Source organism: Camelus bactrianus, chromosome 33 (assembly GCF_048773025.1).
Source record: "Camelus bactrianus isolate YW-2024 breed Bactrian camel chromosome 33, ASM4877302v1, whole genome shotgun sequence".
Classification (NCBI taxonomy): Eukaryota; Metazoa; Chordata; class Mammalia; order Artiodactyla; family Camelidae; genus Camelus; species Camelus bactrianus.
Window position 1 is genome coordinate 6310251 of NC_133571.1, and position 23506 is coordinate 6333756.

Consider the following 23506-nt stretch of genomic DNA (forward strand, 5'->3'; position numbering starts at 1 on the left):
TCACTCTGCAGGAGTGCTTTCCCCACTATTTAGCATTTTTGCCTTTTTGTATGCATGTGGTTGATGGATTTTCACATTCTACTGGATTCATTCATATGCACTGATCAAAACCTGAACGCATTCAATTCATTTCTGATTTTAAATTGCTGTTTATTTTTCACCAAACATGAGCCAGTTTTAATCCCTGTGGAGAGTAGTTTTCCAATAGCTTGCTGAGAAGTTCAGGCTGGACTTGAATTTCCACTTGGAGAAGTGATAATGAATTGATGGAACAAACCATGAAGAATGTAGTAAAACCAAACATGCACACGACTGAAAACCCATCCCATGAGTGTTTTCTTGCTCTAAAGCTAGAGCTTAACCAGCTCCATCATGGTTTTTCTCCTCTCCCTGAGCTATGACGGTTTTGGCCAAAGGTGGAAAATAAAGACATGTAGCAGGAGGGGTGCTTGGTCCCACTCATTCTGTGGCTGTTTTATGAATTATTGTAATACTATGAGTTCCTGCCCTTAAAAATGTCGTTTATGACTTTTGCTCTGTGTTTTTCTGCTTCTCAACAGCCTGAAACAATTCTTAAGAGAGAGACTGGCAGGTGTCACTAGGTAGTTGAAACCTAAAGCATGTTCAAGGCTTTTGGGGATAGATGACCTCTCAGAGCTCAGAACTGTCCAATTTGAGACCTGTGTTACTAGCATCAGTTTAACCCCAAGAAGTGCAGTTGTAACAGGCAAGTAGTTCTTGACTTGGCAGTGGTGGTTCATGTTAGGCACTCCTCTTCTCCAAATGCATATGTGCACAGACTAAGAATATTTTCTGTATTGTTTCAGTGGTTTTGTGGCTTCCAGGAACCCCAGATTAAGAACTTCTTTTCTTTTTTCTTTTTTTTTTTAATTTTATTTTTTATTGAAGTATAGTTGATTTATAACATTAGTTTCAGGTGTAAAGCAAAGTGATTCAGTTATATATATGCATACATATGTATTTTTTCTTTTCAGAGTCTTCCATTTTATGTTATTACAAGAAATTGAATATAGTTCCCTGTGCTATACAATAGGTCTTTGTTGTTTATTTTATATATGGTAATGTGTATCTGTTAATCCCGAACTCCTAATTTATCCCTCCCCTGCCCTTTACCCTTTGGTAAACTATAGTTTGTTTTCTGTGTCCGTTGAGTCTGTTTTTGGTTTGTAAATAGGATTTGTATCATTTCTTTTAGATTCTACATATAAGTGATATCATATGATATTCTAATAATTTAGAACTTCTAATCTCAAGAACACCCTTAATCTATTATTGTATTAGAGAGTTCATACAAAACTTCTTTTAGAATCTTTTAAAAACAATACTTTATCTCTTTAATTTAAAAATATTAGTTATTTTAAGATACTTTTAGATTGGTAGAAAGAGGAGAAACCCTGTAACCCAATCCTCCTACTGAAAGCTTCCTCTGTATAAATTTTTTATTAGTATGGTCTTCGTACTTTAGTAATTCATTGTGAAAACTCTTTTGAATGTCATTAAAATAATCTTTGGGGGGGGGTCTGTTATTTCTTAATTTACATACAGTAAAATTCACTGTTTGTGGTGTTCACTTCTGTGGGCTTTGACAAATACATAGTTGTACATCCACCATAACTGAAGATACAGGATAGTTCCATCATCTCAAAAAATTCCTTCTTGCTTCCTTCTCCAGCCTTGGCTCCTGGTAATCACTGATCTGTTTCTGTCCCTATAGGTTTCCCTTTTCCAGGATTTTATATAAGTTGAATCCTTCAGTATGTAGCCTGTGGAATCTGTCCTTTTTTGCTTAGCAAGGTGCATTTGAGACTTACTCATGTTGTTGCATATATCAGTCCTTGTCGAGTAATATTCCATTCCCCAAATGATTTACTACTTAGTTTACAATGTAGTACTTTTATTTAAACTTGAACTACCATCCTTAAATACTGTGGTTACTTCTAACATTGATACTTTCACTCTTTATAACCTTATGTCACTTTTATAGTTTCAATTTTATTCCCTTTTGTGTGTAGTCTTTTATATTTTCCTAATGAATACACTACTTACTCAGGCGATTTAAATCTATTTCACATTTCTGCCCATGCTAGCCTCAGGTTTGGGGAAAGCAGAAGAGTACTTAAGAAGGTTAAGACCACCAGACTGTTGAAATATCTTTTCCCAGTTTGCACAGTTTGTTAATAATGATCATAAACATTTTTGTAGACATCTTCACATACTCTCTTGTTTAATGTTCACAACAACCTTGAATGCTAGATGCCAGTGATCAGGTTATACATATAAGGAACCGGAAGCTCCCTGAGTTAGTTGATTGCTTAAGGACACACAGCTCGCCACTGGGGGAGCAATCAAATCAGGGTCTTGTGACTCATCTTATATTAAATTGTGCATTATTTTGAGAACAGCAAGCTGGACTTTTAAATGTGTTTTATTTAATGTCTTCTTTAGTGTAACTTTCCTTTGGAAAGAAGAGAACAAGAAACAAAGTTGATGTGATGCACTATTATTTAATAGGGTGTTATGAAATTGAAGCATTGTTAGTATCCTGTAGAGCTCTGTGAGAGAAGCAAGTGAGTAAGCAGTTTAGGAAGAATAATGAATTTTGCACAAGGCAGATTTGAAAGAAATTTCATTTTACAAAAAGTCTTACTAAGGTTAAAACGCTGAATCACAGTCTCTCTTGCCATGCTGTGTTTCAGATTACATTCTTCTTTTATAGTAATGTTCAGCACACAATAAGTGTGCACTAAACAGTCACTGATTGACTATTTCAAATTCTGAAGATCCTTCCAAATTTGGGATTTGATCTTTGGGGCTTTTAATATTCATGTGCAAAACCTCTTTGGCTGCCATTCTTGACTGTGTTCACTTCATGTGCTGTTTATATCTCCTCTTCATAGTCTTTTAATCAGATATTCCCATTGTTTTGGAATGCTTGAAAAAAGTAAAGAAGGTACTGAGAGGAATTTGGGTAAGCTGTACTCGATCTAAGAGAGAAATTCTGTTAAACAGGTGGCCTTTGTCTGAATCTCCTACGTTTTCCCCCTGGGTATTGTTTTTATCATTCCCCACCATCCTGTGTTCCCTCTTCTCGGATGCCTGTATGATCAACTGACCAGAGCTGATATGTGTTGGCTTCCTCTCATTGGCTGTGTCTATTATATAAATGCTGGATGTTAGAAAAGACAGATGTTTTTGAGCAGGATCCTCATAATTGTAGAGTCCAGAGCCCTTGATTGAAGTTGGGGTTTTCAAGTGTAATTCAGCCAGTACATATAAAAGTGCCAACAATACACACCTTAGCCAGATACCAAAGAGCCAAATGTATAAAACGGTGTTAGGCTAAAGCCCAACATCACAATTATGGAATAAATTTCTAGGAGGCAGAAATAAGCTGAAAGCATTCAAAAAATTTTAGTTAGTATTATAACATTATTAAAATTAGAGGGGACGCTTGGGATCAAGATGGCAGAATAGAAGAATGTGGAGGTCACCTTCTCCCACAAATACATAAAAATTACATCTAAGAATACTTACTGAACTCTGGGAGAAGATCTCATATAATCAAGCCTGCAAAAATCTCACCACGTAACCAGATAAAGGGGAAAAAAAAAAAAGCGGGGGGGAATGTGAACAGGACCTGCATCCCTGGGAGGGAGCTGTGAAAGAACTATTCCCTCACCCTGGGAAGCCCCTTCACCAGCAGGCAGATCAACCGAGACAGAAAGGAAGCTTCAGAGGCTGGGAGGAGAAATGCAGCAGCTGATCTGCCCCAGGCAGAGCAGAGAGAGACCAGCACAGAGGATCTGTGCCACCTCGCCGCACTCCCCAGGCCTGCTGGCGTGAGTGGGGCCTGGGTGCTGAAACTCAGGCTTCAGAGGACAGACGCATGGAGAGGACTGGGGTTGGCCATGCAGACAGTCTGAAGGGGCCGGGGTGTGATACGAACCACAGCTGGAATGTGTGCAATGGAGCCCAGGTCTGCCATAAAAAGTCTCTGTTTTAACACATATGCGCAAAGGGAAGGGAGGGGCAGAACCCCACCATTGCAGCCTCTTTCTTGATGTGCTCACGGCCTGCAGCGCTCTGCCTCTAAGACCTCTGGGAGTGCTCAAGTGCTGGTGGGTTGCCCCCACGGGGACGCAGGGTGTAAATCCGAGCCCACTTCCTGGGGTCAAACAACTTCAGAAGTGGCGCTGAAATCTAAGCCATGTCCCAGGTGGCTTTGGCAGATTTACACCACAGTGCCTTTGAGAGGTCAGCACCTGTGGGACGTCTGAGTGGATTACTGGTGCCCTGCTGGGGCAAGTCCAACGCTAGCAACAGGCGTGTGATGTGGAAGCGGTGCTGGGGTCTGGACTGAATCCACAGCTCCACGCAGATCCAGGTGTTCAGCTACACTCCACCTAGAAGAAATGGACACGTTTCTAGAAACATACAGTCCACTGAAACTGAATCAAGAAAAAATAGATAATGTGAACAGACTGATCACTGGAAGTGAAATAGAATCTGTAATTAAAAAATACAAAAAACAAAGCTCCCTGCAAACAAAAGTCCAGGACCAGATGGTTTTGCTGGAGAGTTCTACCAAGCATACAAAGAAGAACTTATACCAGTCCTTCACAAACTCTTCCAAAAGACTGAAGAGGAGGGAACTCATTCTATGAAGCCACCATCACCTTGGTACCAAAACCAGACAATGACACTACCAACAAAGAAGGTTACAGGCCAATATCTTCAATGGTTGCAGATGCAAAAATTTTCAACAAAATATTAGCAAACCAAATCCAGCAACACACTCCCCCAAAATTCACACACCACATTCAAGTTGGATTCATTTTAGGGTCACAGGAATGGTTCAACATTTACAAATCAATCCATGTGATACACCACATCCACAAAAGATGGTCACATGATCATCTCAATAGATGCAGAAAAAGCATTTGATGAAATTCAGTAGCAATTCATGATAAAAACTCTTACCAAAATGGGTATAGAGGGAACATATCTCAACATAACGAAAGCTATTTATGACAAACCCACAGCCAACATAATACTTGACAGTGAAAAGCTGACAGCCTTCCCTCCATAATCTGGAACTAGACAAGGATGCCCACTCTCACTACTTCTATTCAGCATAGTATTGGAAGTCCTAGCCAGAGCAACTGACAAGAAAAAATAAATAAATAAATAGGATCCAAACTGGATCTCTGCATTGTTGCTCTATGCAGATGACATGATACATGGAAAACACTAAAGAACCACAGGAGAACTACTAGAGCTAATAAACCAATTCAGCAAGGTAGCAGGGTACAAGATTAGCATACAGAAATCTGTTGCATTTCTTTACACTAACAAATATCAGAAAAGTTAAAAAAAATTCCCTCTTAAAATCACATTCAAAAAAAATACTTAGGGATAACCCTGACCAAGGAGGTGAAAGACTTACACCTTGAGAACTATAAAAACACTAATAAAGGAAATCAGATTATTTGAAGAAATAGAAAGATATCCCATGCTCTTGGACTGGAAGAATAAATACTGTTTAAATGGCCATACTACCCAAAACAATCTCAGATTTAATGCGATCCCTATCAAAGTCCCCAGGGCATTTTTCACAGAACTAGAATAAATAATCCTAAAATTTATATGGAATCACAAAAGTCCCAGAATTGCAAAAGCAATACTGAAGAAAAAGAATGAAGCATGTATTTTTTTGATTTAGAGTTTTCTCTGGGTATATGCTCAGGAGTGAGATTGCTGGATCATATGGTAAGTCTATTTTAGTTTTTTGAGGAATCTCCATACTGTTTTCCATAGGTCAGGCTACCACGCAATAGAAATAAAAGCAAAAATAAACAAATGTCACCTAATTAAACTTACAAGCTTTTGCACAGCAGAGAAGACTATAAACAAAACTAAAAGACAACCTGTGGACTGCAAGAAAATATTTGCAAATGATGCAACTGACAAGGGTTTAATTTCCAGGATATAAAAACAACTCATAACAAAAAAAACCCAATCAAAAAAATGGGTGGAAGACCTAAATAGACATTTTCCCAAAGAAGACGTACAGATGGCCAGTAGGCACATGAAAAGATGCTCAAAATTGCTGTATCAGAGAAATGCAAATCAAAACTACAATGAGATATCACCTCACACCAGTCAGAATGGCCATCATTAAAAATTCCACAAACTACAAATGCTGAAGAGGGTGTGGAGAAAAGGGAACCCTCCTACACTGTTCGTAGGAATGTAGTTTGGTGCAGCCACTGTGGAAAACAGTATGGAGATTCCTTTAAAAACTAAAAATAGACTTACCATATGATCCAGCAATCCCACTCCTGAGCATATATCCAGAGAAAACTCGTAATTAAAAAAAATACATGCACCCCAATGTTCATAGCAGCACTGTTTACAGCAAACAAGACATGGAAGCAACCTAAATGTCTATGGACAGATGAATGGATGAAGAAGCTGTGGTATGTGTATATATATATGAATACACACACATGTACACAATGGAATGCGACTCAGCCATAAAAAGAATGAAATATTGCTATTTGCAGCACATGGATGGACCTAGAGATTATCATAGTAAGTGAAGTCAGAAAGACAAATATCATATGATATCACTTTTATGTGGAATCTAAAACAGTGATACAAGTGAACTTATTTACAAAACAGAAGCAGATGCACAGACATAGAAAACAAACAATGGTTACCAAAAGGGAAAGGGGTGGGGAGGGATAAATTAGGAGTTTAGGATTAGCAGGTACAAACTACTGTATATGAAAATGGATAAACAGGAAGGTCCTGCTGCACAGGGAACTACATTAAATATATTGTCATAACCTATAGTGAAAAATAATATGTGTGTGTATAACTGAATCACTATTCTGTATATGAGAAACAACATTGCAAGTCAACTATACTTCAATCAAAAAAAAAAAAAGTGGAGAGACGTTGGACCATTACAGTTTGGCATTATGATGCAGGAACAGTCATTTCTCAGCGCTGGCACTTGCTCTTCTGTTTACTGTTCTGGACATTTGCCTTAGTAGATAAATGCTTATTTTCAATAGGCACATTTAATAATAGCATTAATCTTTCTGTGCTCACAATTCAGAAAAAAGTTTTTAATAATTTCTTCTCTAACTTTATACATGGGATTTATAGCCTGTGTAAATCTCAGAAATCAATCTATCTCTTAACTATTGAAGAGGGTTGGCAGTACACAGCAATCAGAACTTATATCTTAAATGTCAAACCTATGAAGTATTATCTTCCCAATGCTTTCTTAGAAAGTCGTTTTGAAATTTTATTAGTGAAAATAAAATGTGTTTTGAATACCTCCCTTTTTCTCTAAAATTTTCCTTATAATCTTTATGTTCTTTGTCAGGATCAGAAATAGTTTACCATGAATTTTGGAATCTTCTCACCATATTCTGAGGTGTCAAAGTTGATATTTTGTTTGTAATTGATACAATATGGGAAGGCTCCTTTTAAAAAATCCTGAGTGGATTTAATATTTAAATATAATTCTTATAGCTTATTTTGTTTATTTTTATGAATGCTTTATAGTATACTGGAAGACAAAACAGATCATTCTCTATGTTTAGACTCTTAATTGATTTTCTCACTACCAATCACTGCCTGACCAGGAAGAATGCACACTCACTCCTTAACCCATTGTGTGCAGTGTGGCTTCAACCTCTACCCCTTAGTAAAGTGGTTGAAATCAAGTCTCATTCCCTCTTATTTTATGAACAGTTAAGGTCTTTGGTGTAACAAAATTTACTATGGTGCTAAGTGATGATCTCCTAATTTCTGTGTGGTACAAGGAAATAATCTATTCTCTTTCACCCTCCATCAGCCCTCCTCTCTACTCAGAGATGTCTTGAGTTAGATAACTTTTTTCTTTTAATAAAGCGTCAAGAGTGTTACATTTCTTACTGGAGTATTTTGTACTCTCTCACTTTTAACATTAGGATTTCATTTTTGTTTTTGCTTTTGGTGTGGTTGTGGATATGCTCAGAAAGAAAAAGAAATAAAGGAAATACAGGATGTATGGAAGCATATTTAAGCATGGGTTATGCCTCTGTGTTGCCTGTCTGCCGGAGGAATTTTATACAATATTCCATTCTAAAGCTTTTGAACTTCTCAAAAGTACAACCCTAACTCATTCATTTTTGCCCACCCATCATAGGCTAAATATACTAAGCACTCAAAAAGTAATTTTTAATTCAAGCTGAATGTATTTTTTGAATGAATGTAAGGGTCAAGAACCTGACTGTGCATAAATCCATATGTGTAGAAATAACTAGATTCTTTGTGTATAAGCCCTTAGTGTGTGTATAGATTCTTATGTGAGTTTTTCTTACATGATCCTATAGAGGGAATTTTAAACATAACTTGCAATTTTTATAGGCATTGTCACATATTTCATTTTTCCATACCAGTGACTCATTTTTTCCTCCATTAAGATGCTGATTGCTTATTTTCCAAGCATCTGCAACTAATTAAAATCTTTACAAGTTCCTTAAACTTCTACGAAGTAAATTTTATACTTGAGAAATCCGAGATGGAGATTATGTGGTTAACAATTATCAATAAAAATTATTCAGTCAGATCTAAATTGCTGAGATTTCTAGTATTAAAGCCCTATCAATAATAAGTACTTATATATTCCATGTTTAATAATAATAAATAGTATTGGATCCCACTTTAATGTTTTCATATTAAATTATCTTTATTTTATGAAATATTTGGGAACCTACCCTTTGCTTTTTGACTATATCAGTGAAATGTTTAAAAAATGTTTAAAGAAGACAGTTTACAAATGCTGGAGAGGCTGTGGAGAAAAGGGAAGTCTCCTACACTACTGGTGGGAATGCAGTTTGGGGCAGCTACTGTGGAAAACAATATGGAGGTTCTTCAAAAGACTAGGAATAGACTTACTGTATGACCCAGGAATCCCGCTCCTGGACATATTTCCAGAAGGAACCCTACTTCAGTATGACACCTGCACCCCAATGTTCATAGCAGCACTATTTACAATAGCCAAGACATGTAAACAGCCTAAATGTCCATCAACAGATGACTGGATAAAGAAGAGGTGGTATATTTATACAATGGAATACTATTCAGCCATAAAAATGACAACATAACGCCATTTGCAGCAACATGAATGTCCCTGGAGAATGTCGTTCTAAGTGAAGTAAGCCAGAAAGAGAAAGAAAAATACCATATGAGATTGTTTATATATGGAATCTAAAAAAACCAAACCAAAACAAAACAAAAAGCATAAATATAAAACAGAAATAGACTCATAGACATAGAATACAAACTTGTGGTTGCCAAGGGGGCGGGGGGTGGGAAGGGATAGACTGGGATTTCAAAATTGTAGAATAGATAAACAGGATTATACTGTATAGCACAGGGAAATATATACAAGATGTTATGGAAGCTAGCAGAAAAAAAAATGTGACAATGAATATATATATATGTTCATGTGTAACTGAAAAATTGTGCTCTACACTGGAACTTGACACAACATTGTGAAATGATTATAAATCAATAAAAAATGTTAAAAAAAAAAAAAGAATAGAAAACAAACTTACGGTCACCAGGGGGTAAAGGGGTGAAGGGATAAATCAGGAGTGAAGGGATAAATTGGGAGTTCGAGATTTCCAGATACTAGTACTATATAGAAAATAGATAAACAACAAGTTTATACTGTGTAGCACAGGGAATTATATTCAATATCTTGTAGTAATTTATGGTGAAAAAGAATATGAAAATGAATACATACATGTATATGTGTGAATGAAGTATGATGCTGTACATCAGAAATTTACACATTGTAACTGACTGTGCTTCAACTAAAAAATAAATAGATGCATAAAAATTAAAAGAGAGAAAAAAAAGAGGACAGTGTAGGTCGTACAAACTTATTTAACACTTTCTGAGGTGGACAGTCTCCTTTTGGAGAATTGCAAAATTGGGCGGAAGGCAGCATGCTTTTATAGGATAAAGCATAAAGAATAAGGAAAAGAAAGATAGAAGATACCTGATTAGTTGGGGCCACATAACCAACTTTGTTTAGAGTGAGAGGACCCAGAGTTGACTTGGTGTTTGGGGATTCACTGACTGGACATACCACCTTTCTTTTGGTCAAGTGGAGCATTTACAGAGACACAAAACGATGAGTTTTGATTTGCCGATGAGGCATCCCAGACAGGAGTGGCTCTATCATAAGCCTAGAAATGTACTTCGATGACAGGGATGTGGCCTCTACTCCCATGGTATTTACTTCCTGGGAAGGGATGCAGACATCTAGGTATAGCACTGAAGAGAATTCTACAGTGAGTTTTACTAAGGAAGTGATGTTCAGAAATGTTAAATCTGAGACCTGATTACCTGAAGTTAACCAGGCTTGCTATAATAGAACTATGCACTTGGACTTTATCCTTGGTTCCTAACAATGAAGACCTAAAACCTTTGGAAGTTCCTGAGTGATGTATCGAGTGTCTTTCATTATTCATAATGAGCCCTGGTCCAACCCGCTTGAATTTATGCTAATGAGGTGACAGGGTGGGATCTTTAGAAAGCTTCAGAGTGGGTGACTGGTCACCAGAAAGGCCAGGCACATGCTTTTTAGCCCCACCACCCTTCCGGGGAGGAAGTTGGGTCTGGAAATTGAGTTACAAGACCTTGAACAACAAGATTCTGAGAACTTCCAGGTTGATGAACATGTTGGTGTGCTGGGAAGGTGGTCCACTTAGAGAAGACATGAAGCTCTGTGCCCTATCCCCACCACATACCTTGTCCTATGTGTATCTTCCATTTGGCTATTCCTGAGTTGTATCCTTTATAATAAACTTGTAACCAGAAGTAAAGCACTCTTCTGAGTTCTGTGAGTCGTTCTAGGAATTAAACCTGAAGAGGAGGTTGTGAGAATCTCTGATTTGTTGTCAGCCAAATAAAAGTGCAGGTTGCTTAGCAACTACATTTTGAAGCTGGCATCTAAAGGTGGGAAGGGGCTTGACTTGTTCTAGGACCTCAAAGAAAGTGTGGCTTCAAGGGTTGTGAGCAGGTGATAGACATGATCAGATTTGAAACTTATTTAAAAGAAAACAATCTAATGATGACACAGAGAATTGGAACGATCAGAAGAATGGTTACAGGGAGACTCACTAGGAAGCTGGTGCAGTGTTCCACGTAGCAGGGAAGAGAGGCTTTGGAGACAAGGGTAGTGAAACTGCAGATGGACACATACAATGTGACCTAGAAAGCACCCCCACATGTTTTATGAAGCTTTGTAAAATACGCTTGATTCGGAAGACGTAATTGTACAGGCAGCAAATTCAAAGCTTTAGTGGTGAAAGCTGAGATTCAGGGTGATGTGGGAGAAGATGTAGCGTATATCCAGGTTTGTGTGACCTTGGTTAAGGTGTTTAATCATGTGAATCACAGCTACTTAATTTTGAAAATGGGAACAATAATCCTTTATCTTCCTACGTCACAAAGTTAGAAGATGAAGGAAAGTAGTGTATGTCAGAGCACTTTATAGGTTTGTTGTAGAAGAACGCCACTTCTCATTTCTTCTGCATTTCTTCTCACCATCAAAACTGAAAGCAAAATAAAAGCTAGTTGGGGGACATTTTTTATTGGATATTTTCGTCTGCCCTACTTATAGTTGAGACTTCCAAATAAGTGTTTTAGGAAAAGTCATTCCTATTTTAGGTGAAATATTTTTTCTCAGTGGCTCTGAAACTGTATTTCAGGAGCAGCCAGTTCATAGAGGTGCCCCTGATCTCTTTGTGTGTGTGAACTACTTTTTGTTTATTTCTCAGGGCCGTGAGAGAGGAGTGTGGGTGTTGTGATTGGTCATCTTGTTTTGTTTTTTGAGCCGGGAGGGTGGAGAGAGATGGGAAAGTAATTAGTCGGCAAGGGAGGAGTGGTTGCAGCTTCCATCCTGGAAATACCTGAAGAGAAAGGCACGTTGACAGCCAGGATCTGTAAGGTGAAGCCTGCGTTCTGCCAGATGCTAAGTATTTCGCAGGGCTTGTGGAGTCAATTCGCTCTTGATTGGCTGCCCCCCAGAAATAGAAAACATGCCTTTTGTTTTAGTGCTTCTGTGAGTAACTGTCCTGGAACAGTTTATTGTATCATCAGGGCAGGGGCTTTGTCTTACTCACTGCTACACCTGCAGATCCTAGTAGTGTGTCTGTTGCGTATCTTCTTAATAAAAACTTGTTGAGTGAAGGCATTTTTGTAAGGCGTCTTCATAATATTTACTAAACTTTCTTAGACCGTATTTAACATGTACAGCTATGCTTATGAGCATAATGATTGTCTGAAATGTAATATGTATCCATGTGGTCTGCAGTGTCTGGTTGGTTCTCCCTCCTTAGCATCTCTCATACCTGTTCCCCACCTCCCTCCCCACTGCCACTTCCTTCATTGAATCCCTTGTCTTACTTGGATTATTACTGTAGTTTTTAAACTGATATTCTACCTTCAGATCTTAAACCTTCCAACCACCCTTCCCATTGCCGCTAAGGTAGAGCATCTGTAAGGTATAAACTTAGTCTCCTGCTGAAATACTTCAGTGGTGCCCCTTTATTTACCTCAATGAGTTTCCAGCCATCGATATGTATGTTCTAGATACATCATGGAATGTTACAGTCAGTTGGGAGGTGATAGTTATAGCATAGTATTTGTGCTGTCTCTCATGAAAATGAGTCCAGAGAGAGACAAAAGTGAGGATTGTGCCATAGTTATAAATTAGCTTTTAAATGGTTCATGAAATCTCAAGGATAGAAACAGCGCAGCTAGAATGTCCATTTTCTTTGCCACCTTTTAGAACTAGAAAGAGCATACTGCTAAACTAGACCTTGCCAGGAAGATAAACACTGCTTTTCTCCATAATATTTTCATTATGTCAATACCCTGTTTACATAATGACTTTTATTAATGCTTGGTGCTTGTTGTAGATGATAGCAGTTTAATTTATTTTTTAATGAAGTTATTAATATAGGCACATTATGCTTTTTAATAGAGATATCATACATTTTTATAGTTTTATACTTCTAACCATTCAAAGGATGAAACAAACAAACAAAAAGATCAGTATGAAATTGTGTTTCTGAAAGGAGTGATTGCCAACTCATATTTGTCTGGCATTGTCGTGAACTGAGGAGTGTAATGTAGCACAGACAATGCGGCATGGCAGCAACAGTGCAGTCATCTTACTGGTCAGGAAATAGCAAGACCTGAATGTTGTCAGTTACAAGAGAGTCATGGTAACACACATCCAAACAATACTTTATCCATTTAAAAGTAAATTTTAATTATTTTGAATTAGTATTTTCCTTCAAATAGATAAACATGTACAGTGGAATACTGAGTTGAGGTATTTATACCAACTTTCACTTTCTAGTTTATTTCTTACTATACTGTAGATATTTTGTGAAGTCTACTTGTTTTATAGTAAATGTTAAAGGAGCATATTAAATGGTTTTAGGTGTTAAAATACAATTAATTGAAGCATTCTGCTTGATGTGTCAGACCACAGATCTCAGAGTCAACAGAGCAACTAGAAATTAGGGGAAACCTCCAAGAAGCAAGCAAATTACAGAGTTGGTGAGCCCAACTCTTCCTAAATCTTTTCAGTGTCACATTTCACAGGCTGAGGTAAGACCCATAGGAAACCAGACTAACAAACAGCATTTGGAAGCCATAAGAACAAAACAGAAATGACATATAAGTAGCTGAGTACCATGAGAGAGAGTTTACAGTTTGAATCTAGGCAAGGTAACTGCCTGTTAGAACAGAAATCCAGTAATCCTCAGAAAAACCTGACAGAATTCATCGTTTCTGTAATATATTATCTAGTGTCTAGTTTTCTATAAAAATATTAAACATGCAGTTAAGCAGGAAAATATGATCCATGACCAAGAAAAAGGCAGTCAGTAGAAACTCTTAGTTAGCCTAGACTTGAATTTAGCAAATATTTCAAAGCAGCTATTTTAAATATTTTAAAAGAATTAAAGGAAAGTATGTTTGAAGAATTAAAGGAAAGTATAGGTATGACTAAACAGATAGGTAGTCTTCACAAAGCAATGGAAACTGTATTTAGACAAAAAAAAAAAAAAAAAAAAAAAAAAATCCCGAACAAACCTGGTCTTAGAGCTTGAAGTTTGCTAGGTGGGCTAAAAAACAGTTTGGAAATGTCAGAAGAGAGGAACAGCATCCCTGAGGACCCAGTAGAAATGACCCTGTGCAAGGAACAGAAAGAAAAAGATTGAAGACAAATGAACAAAACCTCTGAGAACTGTGAAGTAGTCCAGTGCACATGCTGTAATCATGGAAGGAGCAGTGAAAAAGAGGCATAAAAATATTTGAAGAAAGAGTGGTCCTATCTCCCCAGATTTACTGAAAAACATTGACAGATCCAAGAAGCCTGCAGAGCCCCTATAAGATAAAGAGAAAATTCTGAAAACAGCCAGAGGAAAATCACACTTGTTGCTTACACTTCAAGGAAAAGACTGAAATTATTTGTTGCTGATGATACAATTCAGGCTTTTAAGAAATAAATTAGAATTTTGGAAAACTTGTATTCATCGATACTTTCCAATAATCGACTTTGGAAAATTTGTATCCACCAATAGCTTCCCAATTACTTTGAAAGATATTTTTTATAATATTGATAGCGATATTAAGAAATATGATTTTTAAAAAATATTGTGCAATGAAGTGTGTCAACATTTGAAAGTCCACATAAGGAAGATGTGCATAATTTAGTGAACCAGTATTTTCCAGATGACCAATGTACTATGTTACGAAGTCATTCACTGGTAAAGGGGCCTTTCAAAGTGCCACGTAGACCAATGAATTCTAATGTAACAGAGTACAGAAAGTGTATTCATGTGGCTTCAGATTATATATTGCAACTACTTTTAAACAAACTGCCACACATCAAGGTTTATTGTCGTATCAAAGAAGAGTAACTGCTATTACCTAAAAAGGCTGTTAAATTACTTCTCCCTTCCCCAATTACCTACCTCTGAGAGACTAAGTTTTTTTCATGTATTTCAACTAAAACAACGTACTGAATGCAGAAGCAGATGTGAGAATCCAGATGTCTTCTTCTAAGCCAGACATGAAGGAGATTTGCAAAATGTAAAACTAAGTTCTTTTGTTTTGGAAGTTATAGCTGTTTTCATAAAAAATACTATTTATATTAGTATATATTAATATGTAATAATATAGAGTTTATTATTACTTTTAAGCTTATGAGGTTTTTTAATTCTTAGTTTTAACTTTTTTTTTTTTTTTAGTTTTTTAGTTAACTTTTAATACAGTAAATGTCAATAGATATAATCCACGTCAACAGAAGCTCTTTGAAGTCTTTCGTACTTTTTAAATGTAGAGATGCCCTGAGACTGAAAAAAACTTGAGAATTATTTTGAGTCGGCTCTGTCTCCTCCACCTTTAGATAGCAGATTACTTTGAGAGCATCAGACTGGAAAATTGGAAATACCTTGTAGCCCAGGAGATTAGTGTTCTTGAGTATATGATGACATTCAATTTTTGTTGATATCCTTGGTTATTTTCAAGTGGACCATACAGTAGGCTGTTGAGTGTGCCTCTTACTGTGTCTAATGGCAGCCTTTTCTTTTTCTCTTCTGATATTTGTTTCCAGACCTTTTATTTTTAACAGGGAACTTTATCACGAAAGCAACAGAGGACCTTTGCTGTGGTGACTAATCCTTATTTTCTTTACTTCTTCCTCCTTTTGTTATGTTTAGAGGTTATCAAGGGAGAGCTTTTAAAAAGTCTTAGGGGTCTTCACAGAGGCCTGCACAGTCAATTGCTATGCTGTTCTGGGTTGTTATTTAGTTTCTGGGAAAGAGCATTAACCATTCGAAATCAAAGAAGCATTGAAGTTAGTCTCACATGGTGTGAAGAAGGATTATAAAAATGATAACTAAGAGAAATTCATCCAGAACTTTTGTTTGTCTGTTTTTAGTCCTGCTTATAATTTGTTGAATGCACGTAACAATGCCTGTTTGTATTTCTTACCTACTAGGTGACAAGACCAATCTGCCAGGGATAAATTTATTATAAGGGATGTTCATTGTATAAATGTGTAGTAAATTTATTTTAACATTGCATTACTTTATTCTTTGACAAAAATAAACCATCGCAAAACAAAAGCAAGAGAGCCCACCTGCCTACCTACCTACTTGCATGAAACTGGATGATTCCCAACTTCCTCAGTGTGTTACTGCTTTTTCTACATCTTGGTGTTCGTCCTATTTTCTGGACTTGTACTTAATTTGAATTTAGGATGCCTCTCACTATTAATGAGCTTGTACAGATTTTAAGACTTATTGTGGCCTAGAAATGTTCAGACAAACGTTTCTGTACTCTTTTCTGGTCTTTTATTTTTTTACCTAGTATTTTTGGTACTTTTGAAACTTGCATAGTGGATAAGAGCATTGTAGCAACCTTATTTTATACTTTATTTCTTTGATAGTTGAGTTACATGGAAGTAATAAAACTGACAGTTTTTTCCCATATTATCTTTAAGGAACTCAGTAGTGACTTACTGTCTAAACTATATTTTGTTCAATTTTTGAAATGACATGGGTTTTCTTTCTCAGTGCAAATAATTACGGTTCTAAAAGTTAATAGAGGCTTTCACCAGAATAGAAGACTTCTAATTTGAGGATCTCAATTAGGGGTATTTATTGGGGTCTGAATAAGACCTGATTATTCATCAGCTGTTTTCTTAAACCATAATTTTCCTTGTGTTTTCTTAGGTCAAAGATGAAGAGGAAGCCTTTCTGGATTGGAGTGATGATGATGACGATAATGGATTTGATCCCAGCACACTGCCAGATCCAGATAAGTACAGGAGCTCTGAGGAGTCAGACAGTGAAGATCTGGAAAATAAAACTAGGTATGTTTTCACCATTGGTAGCATTAAGTAAATGGGTCTTCTCCTTTTAATAAATTCAAAGATGCGTGGAGACAAACGTCTTATGCTCTTGTCATTGTTTTAAGGTTCTGTAATTCCTGTTAACAGATATAATGGTGATATGAGGGGTGTTTTCTTGCTCTGTTCTTTTTTCTTGTCTTTCTTTCTGAGTATTGTAAGTATTAAATATTAAGTATTGGATGCACTAGGGTATATTTTAGTACAAAAAGAGATAAGATTTTATTTTGCTACACTGTCAAAGACCACTATTGATACAGTGTTGTTAAAAATTATCTCTGAAATTTTTAGAAAGGCAGTTACACTTTCACATTCTTTGATATAAAATTAAGTAACAAACACACAAAATAATGGAAAACTCATACACAAATAGCCCTTGACAAATTCTCTCAAATTGGAATCTGTTTGTTTGTAATGTGGACTTCTTTGCTGGCATGTCAAAAACAAATGAAAGTGATGAATTGAATAATAGTAAGACGTGCTCAGCATGTGTTTTCAGATTACTGTGTGTTAGGTTATATTGAGATTCTATTGATTTAAAAGTTGACGATATTGAACTGCATGGACATTCTAAATCAATGAACCTATTTAGAAGGGAGGAGGGAGGTCCTAATGACAGATGAGGTTAATATGGTTGAAGGGAAGAGGAGGCCTGTTAGAACCTCCAAAGTACTAGTCCAGAGTGTGGAGTTGAAAAAATAGGCCCCAGAGAGCTATAATCTGGTTTTAACTAAGAACGTTATGAAAAGTTCTCAAAAAGGTTATCCCCTTCGGAGAAAATGCTGTAGGGAGATCATTTGAGTTATTCTTCATTTTAATCATTTGAACAGAGAATTATTTTATAATAGTGAAAATGATTTCTCCAAAATGTAGTTTTCCCACATGTTGCCAGAAACTTGAGACATTTGCTATTGGACAGCTAGGCAATGGACATGGTAGCTTTCTAGTTTAGCAGACTAGATACTGAACATGTTAACTTTACTACCGCAAGAAGCACCACAGGTGAAAAGAACTTATTAGGATTTAGGAAAATATCTAAACGTATGCCAGGAGGGTTAAATAATTTAGGTCCAGGGCATATTCCTACTACAAGAGTAAATGTGCAGACTCTGCTTCAGAAAGTTTCTCAGTTGCACACGTCCAGACCTTGACGGACCATCAGTGTGGTTAGGTTTGCCGCCCTTTTTATTCTTACGTAAGTGTTGCTCCTTCAGAGTGGTTTGTGGGATTGAACTTAACACATACGACTTTATATCGTTAACTTCCAAGTATTTCTTTCTGTGTAATTTTATTCTCTGGAGGGAGTTCTAATTGGTTCTTACAGTTTATTTGACCATATTTTTCACATCTGTCTAACATACCTTTAAAACATAGAGCCAGCCTTTGAAGTCACTGGCAAGATGTCAACAATCCTTCTGTATCTGATTTGTAAGGATTTTTTCCCTAACATTTTTTATGATAGTTTCTGGGTCATCCTTAATCTGTGTTCAGCAGACATTTTGTTTCATTCTTCTGGCATTTCTCACCCTCACAGTGACATTTCCCTGCTACCACCTAGCTAATAGGACTTGTTCTCTAATAGCTTCACATGTTTCATCCTCTTAATTAGCCTGTAAATGCTTTGTAGCTAGATCGTCTGTACCAACACTTTCAGCTCTACTCTCTACTCATCTCCCCAACATTAATGTCATAGGCATAGAGAAAGGCACTGAAATATCTGGATTGATTAATGGGTGGATGAAGGAGATTTACAGAGTAAAGGAGAGAATCCTAATGATAAGCAGCTATGTAATTGGTCCTAATAGCTTAAATGACACAAGAGGTGACAGCATAGATGGTAGGAGTACTGGAAGGATCCCAGCTCAGACAGTGTAATGATGATGGACAAGAAGGTGGGAGTACCTCGAGAGATGCCGAAGCACCTTAACTCAAAGACAAGGGTTCAGAGGGAAAATATTTAAGCATGACATGAAAATTAAAATAGTTTTAATTTCGGGCACAATTAGTAACTCCGCATTAGCAGAGATTGAAAAGAATTAACAGACTTGTCCTAATTTGTCTGTGATCACAGTATAAGCTAGGGTCAGATCAGTGTGATCGACCTGAATCAAATTGATCCCTTGGTTCTAACAGTCCAATCAAGTTATACAGAATGACTCTGACATTGGGAGAGGTGACTCAGGAAAACTACCTCAAAACAAATTTAATGTCATTTAGCTGAAGCCCTGATGCATGGACTCTCCATAGGATGGACTTGACTGGACTATGGTTTCCCAGCCTCAGCGTTATTGACATTCTGGCCCAGGTGGTTCTTTGTTTTGGTCGTGGGGGGGGGGGTGCTGTTGAGGTGATTGTAGACTGCTTAGCATCATCTTCTACCACCAGCACCTCCCCAGTTGGGATAACCAGAAGTATATTCAGACATTGCCAGATATCCCTCAGGGAGCAATATGTCTCATGGTTGAGAACTGCTGGACTCAACCCAGGATGGCGGTGTGTGTTACTAGTGTGTGATCTCCCCACGCCTCATCCAGCGTGGGCTTGTTTGCATTCCTTTCCGTTTTAGCCCTGGCAGTCCTTCTCAGACAGGCTCCATCAATCACTTGGGATTGGTACACAGGATAAAAACCTAGTTCTTGGTATCGTCCATTCTTGGACCAGAAGGCAGGGTTTAGGGTAAGTTACACGTGAGATTTCTATGTATGCTCTAATTTTTCCTTCTCTCTTGAAATTACCTCAATGGCAGTGAATAAAGATATATATAAACTAAAACCACTTTGCTTTGGATGAGAAAATGTATTCACAAGTAAATTCGTATTTACGGTATTCACAAGTATATCCGTATTTACGGTATTCACAGGTAAATACTGCTAGTGCTGTTTATCCTGTATTGTTCCTGCTTTGCTACATCTTTTTTTCTTTGCCTCTCATGAACATGAGTAAATGCTAAGATTTTGTGATGGCAGCTTTAGAGGATCCTCCTGGCGTGTTCACAGGTTTTATTTGCTGCACTGTTTGTAGCTTCTGCTCAACAATTACAGGAACAGCTAGTGTTCCAGCCTTTGGTCATCCTCTCTCTCTCTCTGTAGGTTATTCCCTGGGTATTGACATAGTGTTTTCAGATATGAGTTTATATGAGACTGGATATACCAAATAGAAAGTGGCTACTCGTCCCAAAATAACTAGTATGAGCAGGTTTCTTTGAAGTTTCCTTTGGGTGTTTCTTTTCCTTCACTTTGGTGACATCCTAGACATTCACCATGAGTAACGCTTTTGTCTTTCTACATAGAAAGACACTTAGTAGGAAATAGGCAAAGGAGAGCCAGATTTAGTGGAGAATGACTGGATTTGGGGCCAGTAATTCCTCCTCAGGGAGATAGGATAGGGTTTTAAGGAGTGTGTCCCTCTGTCCTCCTCCTCAGCTCGCGCATAGCCGCAGTGGCGTTTAAGTCATCCCCTGCCCTCCATAGAGTGATCAGGATTGGCATCTTGAACACTGAGTTTCCAAAGAGATTCTGACATACAAGCTTCAGCTCCTGTAAGCTAGCATGGCGGAAACAGAGTTCTTGCTTATACTATGGCGCCAGGGACAATGAAAATTAGACGACCTTGAGTTCTATTGAGGAGCTTTAAGAATGCTGCCGTGAACAGCTCCGTTTATCCTCAGAAACAGAGCTGAGAAGTAGGGGGAGCGAGTAACCTGCACATCGTGCGGCAGGATGCGAGCTGGCCGGTTGGCAGCGGATGTGCAGACCCTGCCGGGGGCTCTGGGCTTTTGTGCGCTGGTTTTGAGAGCAGGTGTGGAAGGGAGGGCTTGCTTTGATGCTCTTCGCTTTCTTTTCTCATCTTCATCCACCTTACAGATTGGTCCAGGCTGTGTTTCACTTTGTGGCTTTCATTTCTGATTCCTCCTTTGGAACTGAGGGCTTAGCTTAGGTAGAATTAATATAAGATGTTAGGATTAGCTGTTGTTGTTATTGTTATTAAAATAGAGACAGGACAGTTTGGTAGGAAATCTAGCTCTTCGTTGCAGTGGACTTTGTGACATCATAGAATTCATTGGTCTGCTGGGAACTACACCCAATCCTGTGTTCTTGTCTCTCATGAGTTTTGATACAGACTTTTATACCTTCTGAGGACAGAAGGCCTCAAATATTGCATGTAATTATCTTTTGTGCTCATAAGTGATTTTTCATTTCTTTATCTCCCAAATAGTCCCTATAACGTAGTTGTACTGCTTTCATGATAAAAATATTTTGACAAGCTTCTGTGTGTGGTGCCAAGAACTGGAGAAAGAGCTCTGCGTTACTTAAACCACATTCTACCTATTTAACAGTTTAAAATATCCACTTGATCTGTAGTCTCTGGCTTTCTGTCATCCATTCTTCCAACTAAGAATTTTTTTAGGCCCTATCTTGTGTTAGGCGTAATTAGTGCAGGTGCAGAGGATAAAACAGTAAGCAAAAAGAAAAACAAAAAGCCTTTCCTGCTTTCACAGGGCTTTTAGTTCTCTGGAGGTTACCGACGGCTAAGCAAGCAGTGACAAAACAATGTGATGGTTAAGTACCTCGATTTGTGCACTGGGGAAGCCGTAGGGACGGGGGTAGCTGAGCACAGAAGGGACGGGCCTGACTTGGGCTTGACAAACCAGAAAGAGCTTCCTCAAGGGAGTGATGTCTAAGCTAAACCTGAAGTCAGTGTAAGTCTTAAGTGTGCAGGGAGCAGGGCAGTTGCCCTTCTAAAGAGTGTGGCCTTTGAAGTGAGACAAGTTAAGCTGTTCTTTCAATAACAGCGTTCCACAGCCTCACAAGCTGAGAGGGATCGGGCTCCGAACGTGTACTGTAAGATTAATTTTTGTATATCTAGTAACATTCATCATGTTTGGTTTATGGCCATCTTCATGTGAATTGCTAATGATGTGAAAATTTGCAAAGTATTGAAAACGATGAATAAGAAGCAGCTGGATGTTCCAGATATTCATTATCCAGTCAGATTAAGTTTTTAATATTTATAATCTTAACCTTTTTCAAATAAAAAAGGGAAAGAGAAAAAGGCTATGGTTAGGCTGTTACTGCCTTATATAAATCTCTTCTCCACAGACCACAGTCTCTGGCTAAGGCCAGAGACTTTATAAAGAATTCTTTATAAAGAATTGATTTATGGTGGTCTGTTTGGTAGATTACTCTAGGTGACATAAGACCAATTACATCTATAATTTGCACCAAGACTGTTGGCATAATTTAGATGCAATACTGTTTCCCGTACCGAGTAAACCGTTTCGCATCTAACGCCCTTAGCTGTTGTTTTGCACAGTCTGCCACGGCTCTGAATCAAAAGGCTGATCGAGGATTTTTGTCTGTTTCTCCATATCCTTAGGGGTTTTGTTTTGTTTCCTTTTAGAAATCTGCTTTATATGAATTTTCTGTTTTTGAGTGAACTTGCCTGTCTCTGAAAGTTCTCTCTTACCTGAAGGACATGAGCCACTTCAGTCTATGTGGTTTCTCCTAGTGTTGGTCCATGACATCTCTTCAGTAAACTTTGTTCATCAGCCACTCTTCTTCCGAGACGTTACAGTCAGCTCTGTAATATGTGGAAGACTTTCACTTGAAGAAATGTGTATGAAATCAAAGGTGAATTTGGGGTGGGGGGGAGGGGAATTCCCAGAAAGCATTTTCCTTTCTTAACTAGTTTTGGTTGTGGCTGGGTGTGGCGTATTATGTATTTTATATAAATTGGTGGAATTATTGGTACTTAATAGAGGGGATGATTTTTTAAAAGAGATTTTTCTTACTCAGAGTCCAGGTGATTGATAAAAGAAAAATAGTGTTGGCTGCAGCTTTTACTTGCTTGACCCACTGTGGATCTAGCTATGGGTGGGAGGTGTGGAAGGAAGTTGGCTCAGCTTAATGACACACTGACTTTATTGTGTGCCTGCCATCTTTCCTTGTACTCTCTTTAACTTCAAGAGATTTAGCCCTGATTCCAACATGCCTAGCAGCTCAAGAGAAACTCTTGATCATCTCTTCTTATTTGTGGAGGAAGAAAGAGAGGGAAGAATAAAGGGAGGGAGAGAGGGAGGGAGGGAGGATGGAGATCCTGTGTGATACTTAGCATGAATGGAGAAGCTTCCAAGGCAGCAGGTTGGGGAAAGGCAGTATTATTTGTCTTGGGACTCTTACAGGAAAGGTTGCCACCCATTGAGGAAGAAAGGCATTATTTTCTGGGGTGAGAGTTTAGGATGGGGAGGACATATTTTGAGAAATTTGGGGTTTAGGAAGCTCCCAGCTTGACCTTGCAGGTTTCTGCTCGTCTGTCATTTAGCCACGCATTGAATACCTGTCACTCAATGACAGCGGTGAATTTGTCATGTTTGCGATGTGCTAGGATCTCTAAGATTGGTGAATGGCTTGGGAGGCCATGAGGCCAAGATGAACCATTTATCAAGGGTAATGAACCACTTAGTAGGGTTCTCTTGGC

At 37.9% G+C, this 23506-nt stretch overlaps 1 protein-coding gene across 1 annotated transcript in view; it reads left to right on the forward strand.

Annotated features, from left to right (window-relative positions):
- The window catches only part of DDX10 (DEAD-box helicase 10), a 214275-nt gene that overhangs the window by 182340 nt on the left and 8429 nt on the right, over window positions 1–23506 (forward strand). Inside the window, exon 17 of the mRNA XM_074356829.1 lies at window positions 16854–16993. Coding sequence (XP_074212930.1) covers window positions 16854–16993 — 140 coding nt within the window. The remainder of the gene's footprint in view (window positions 1–16853; window positions 16994–23506) is intronic.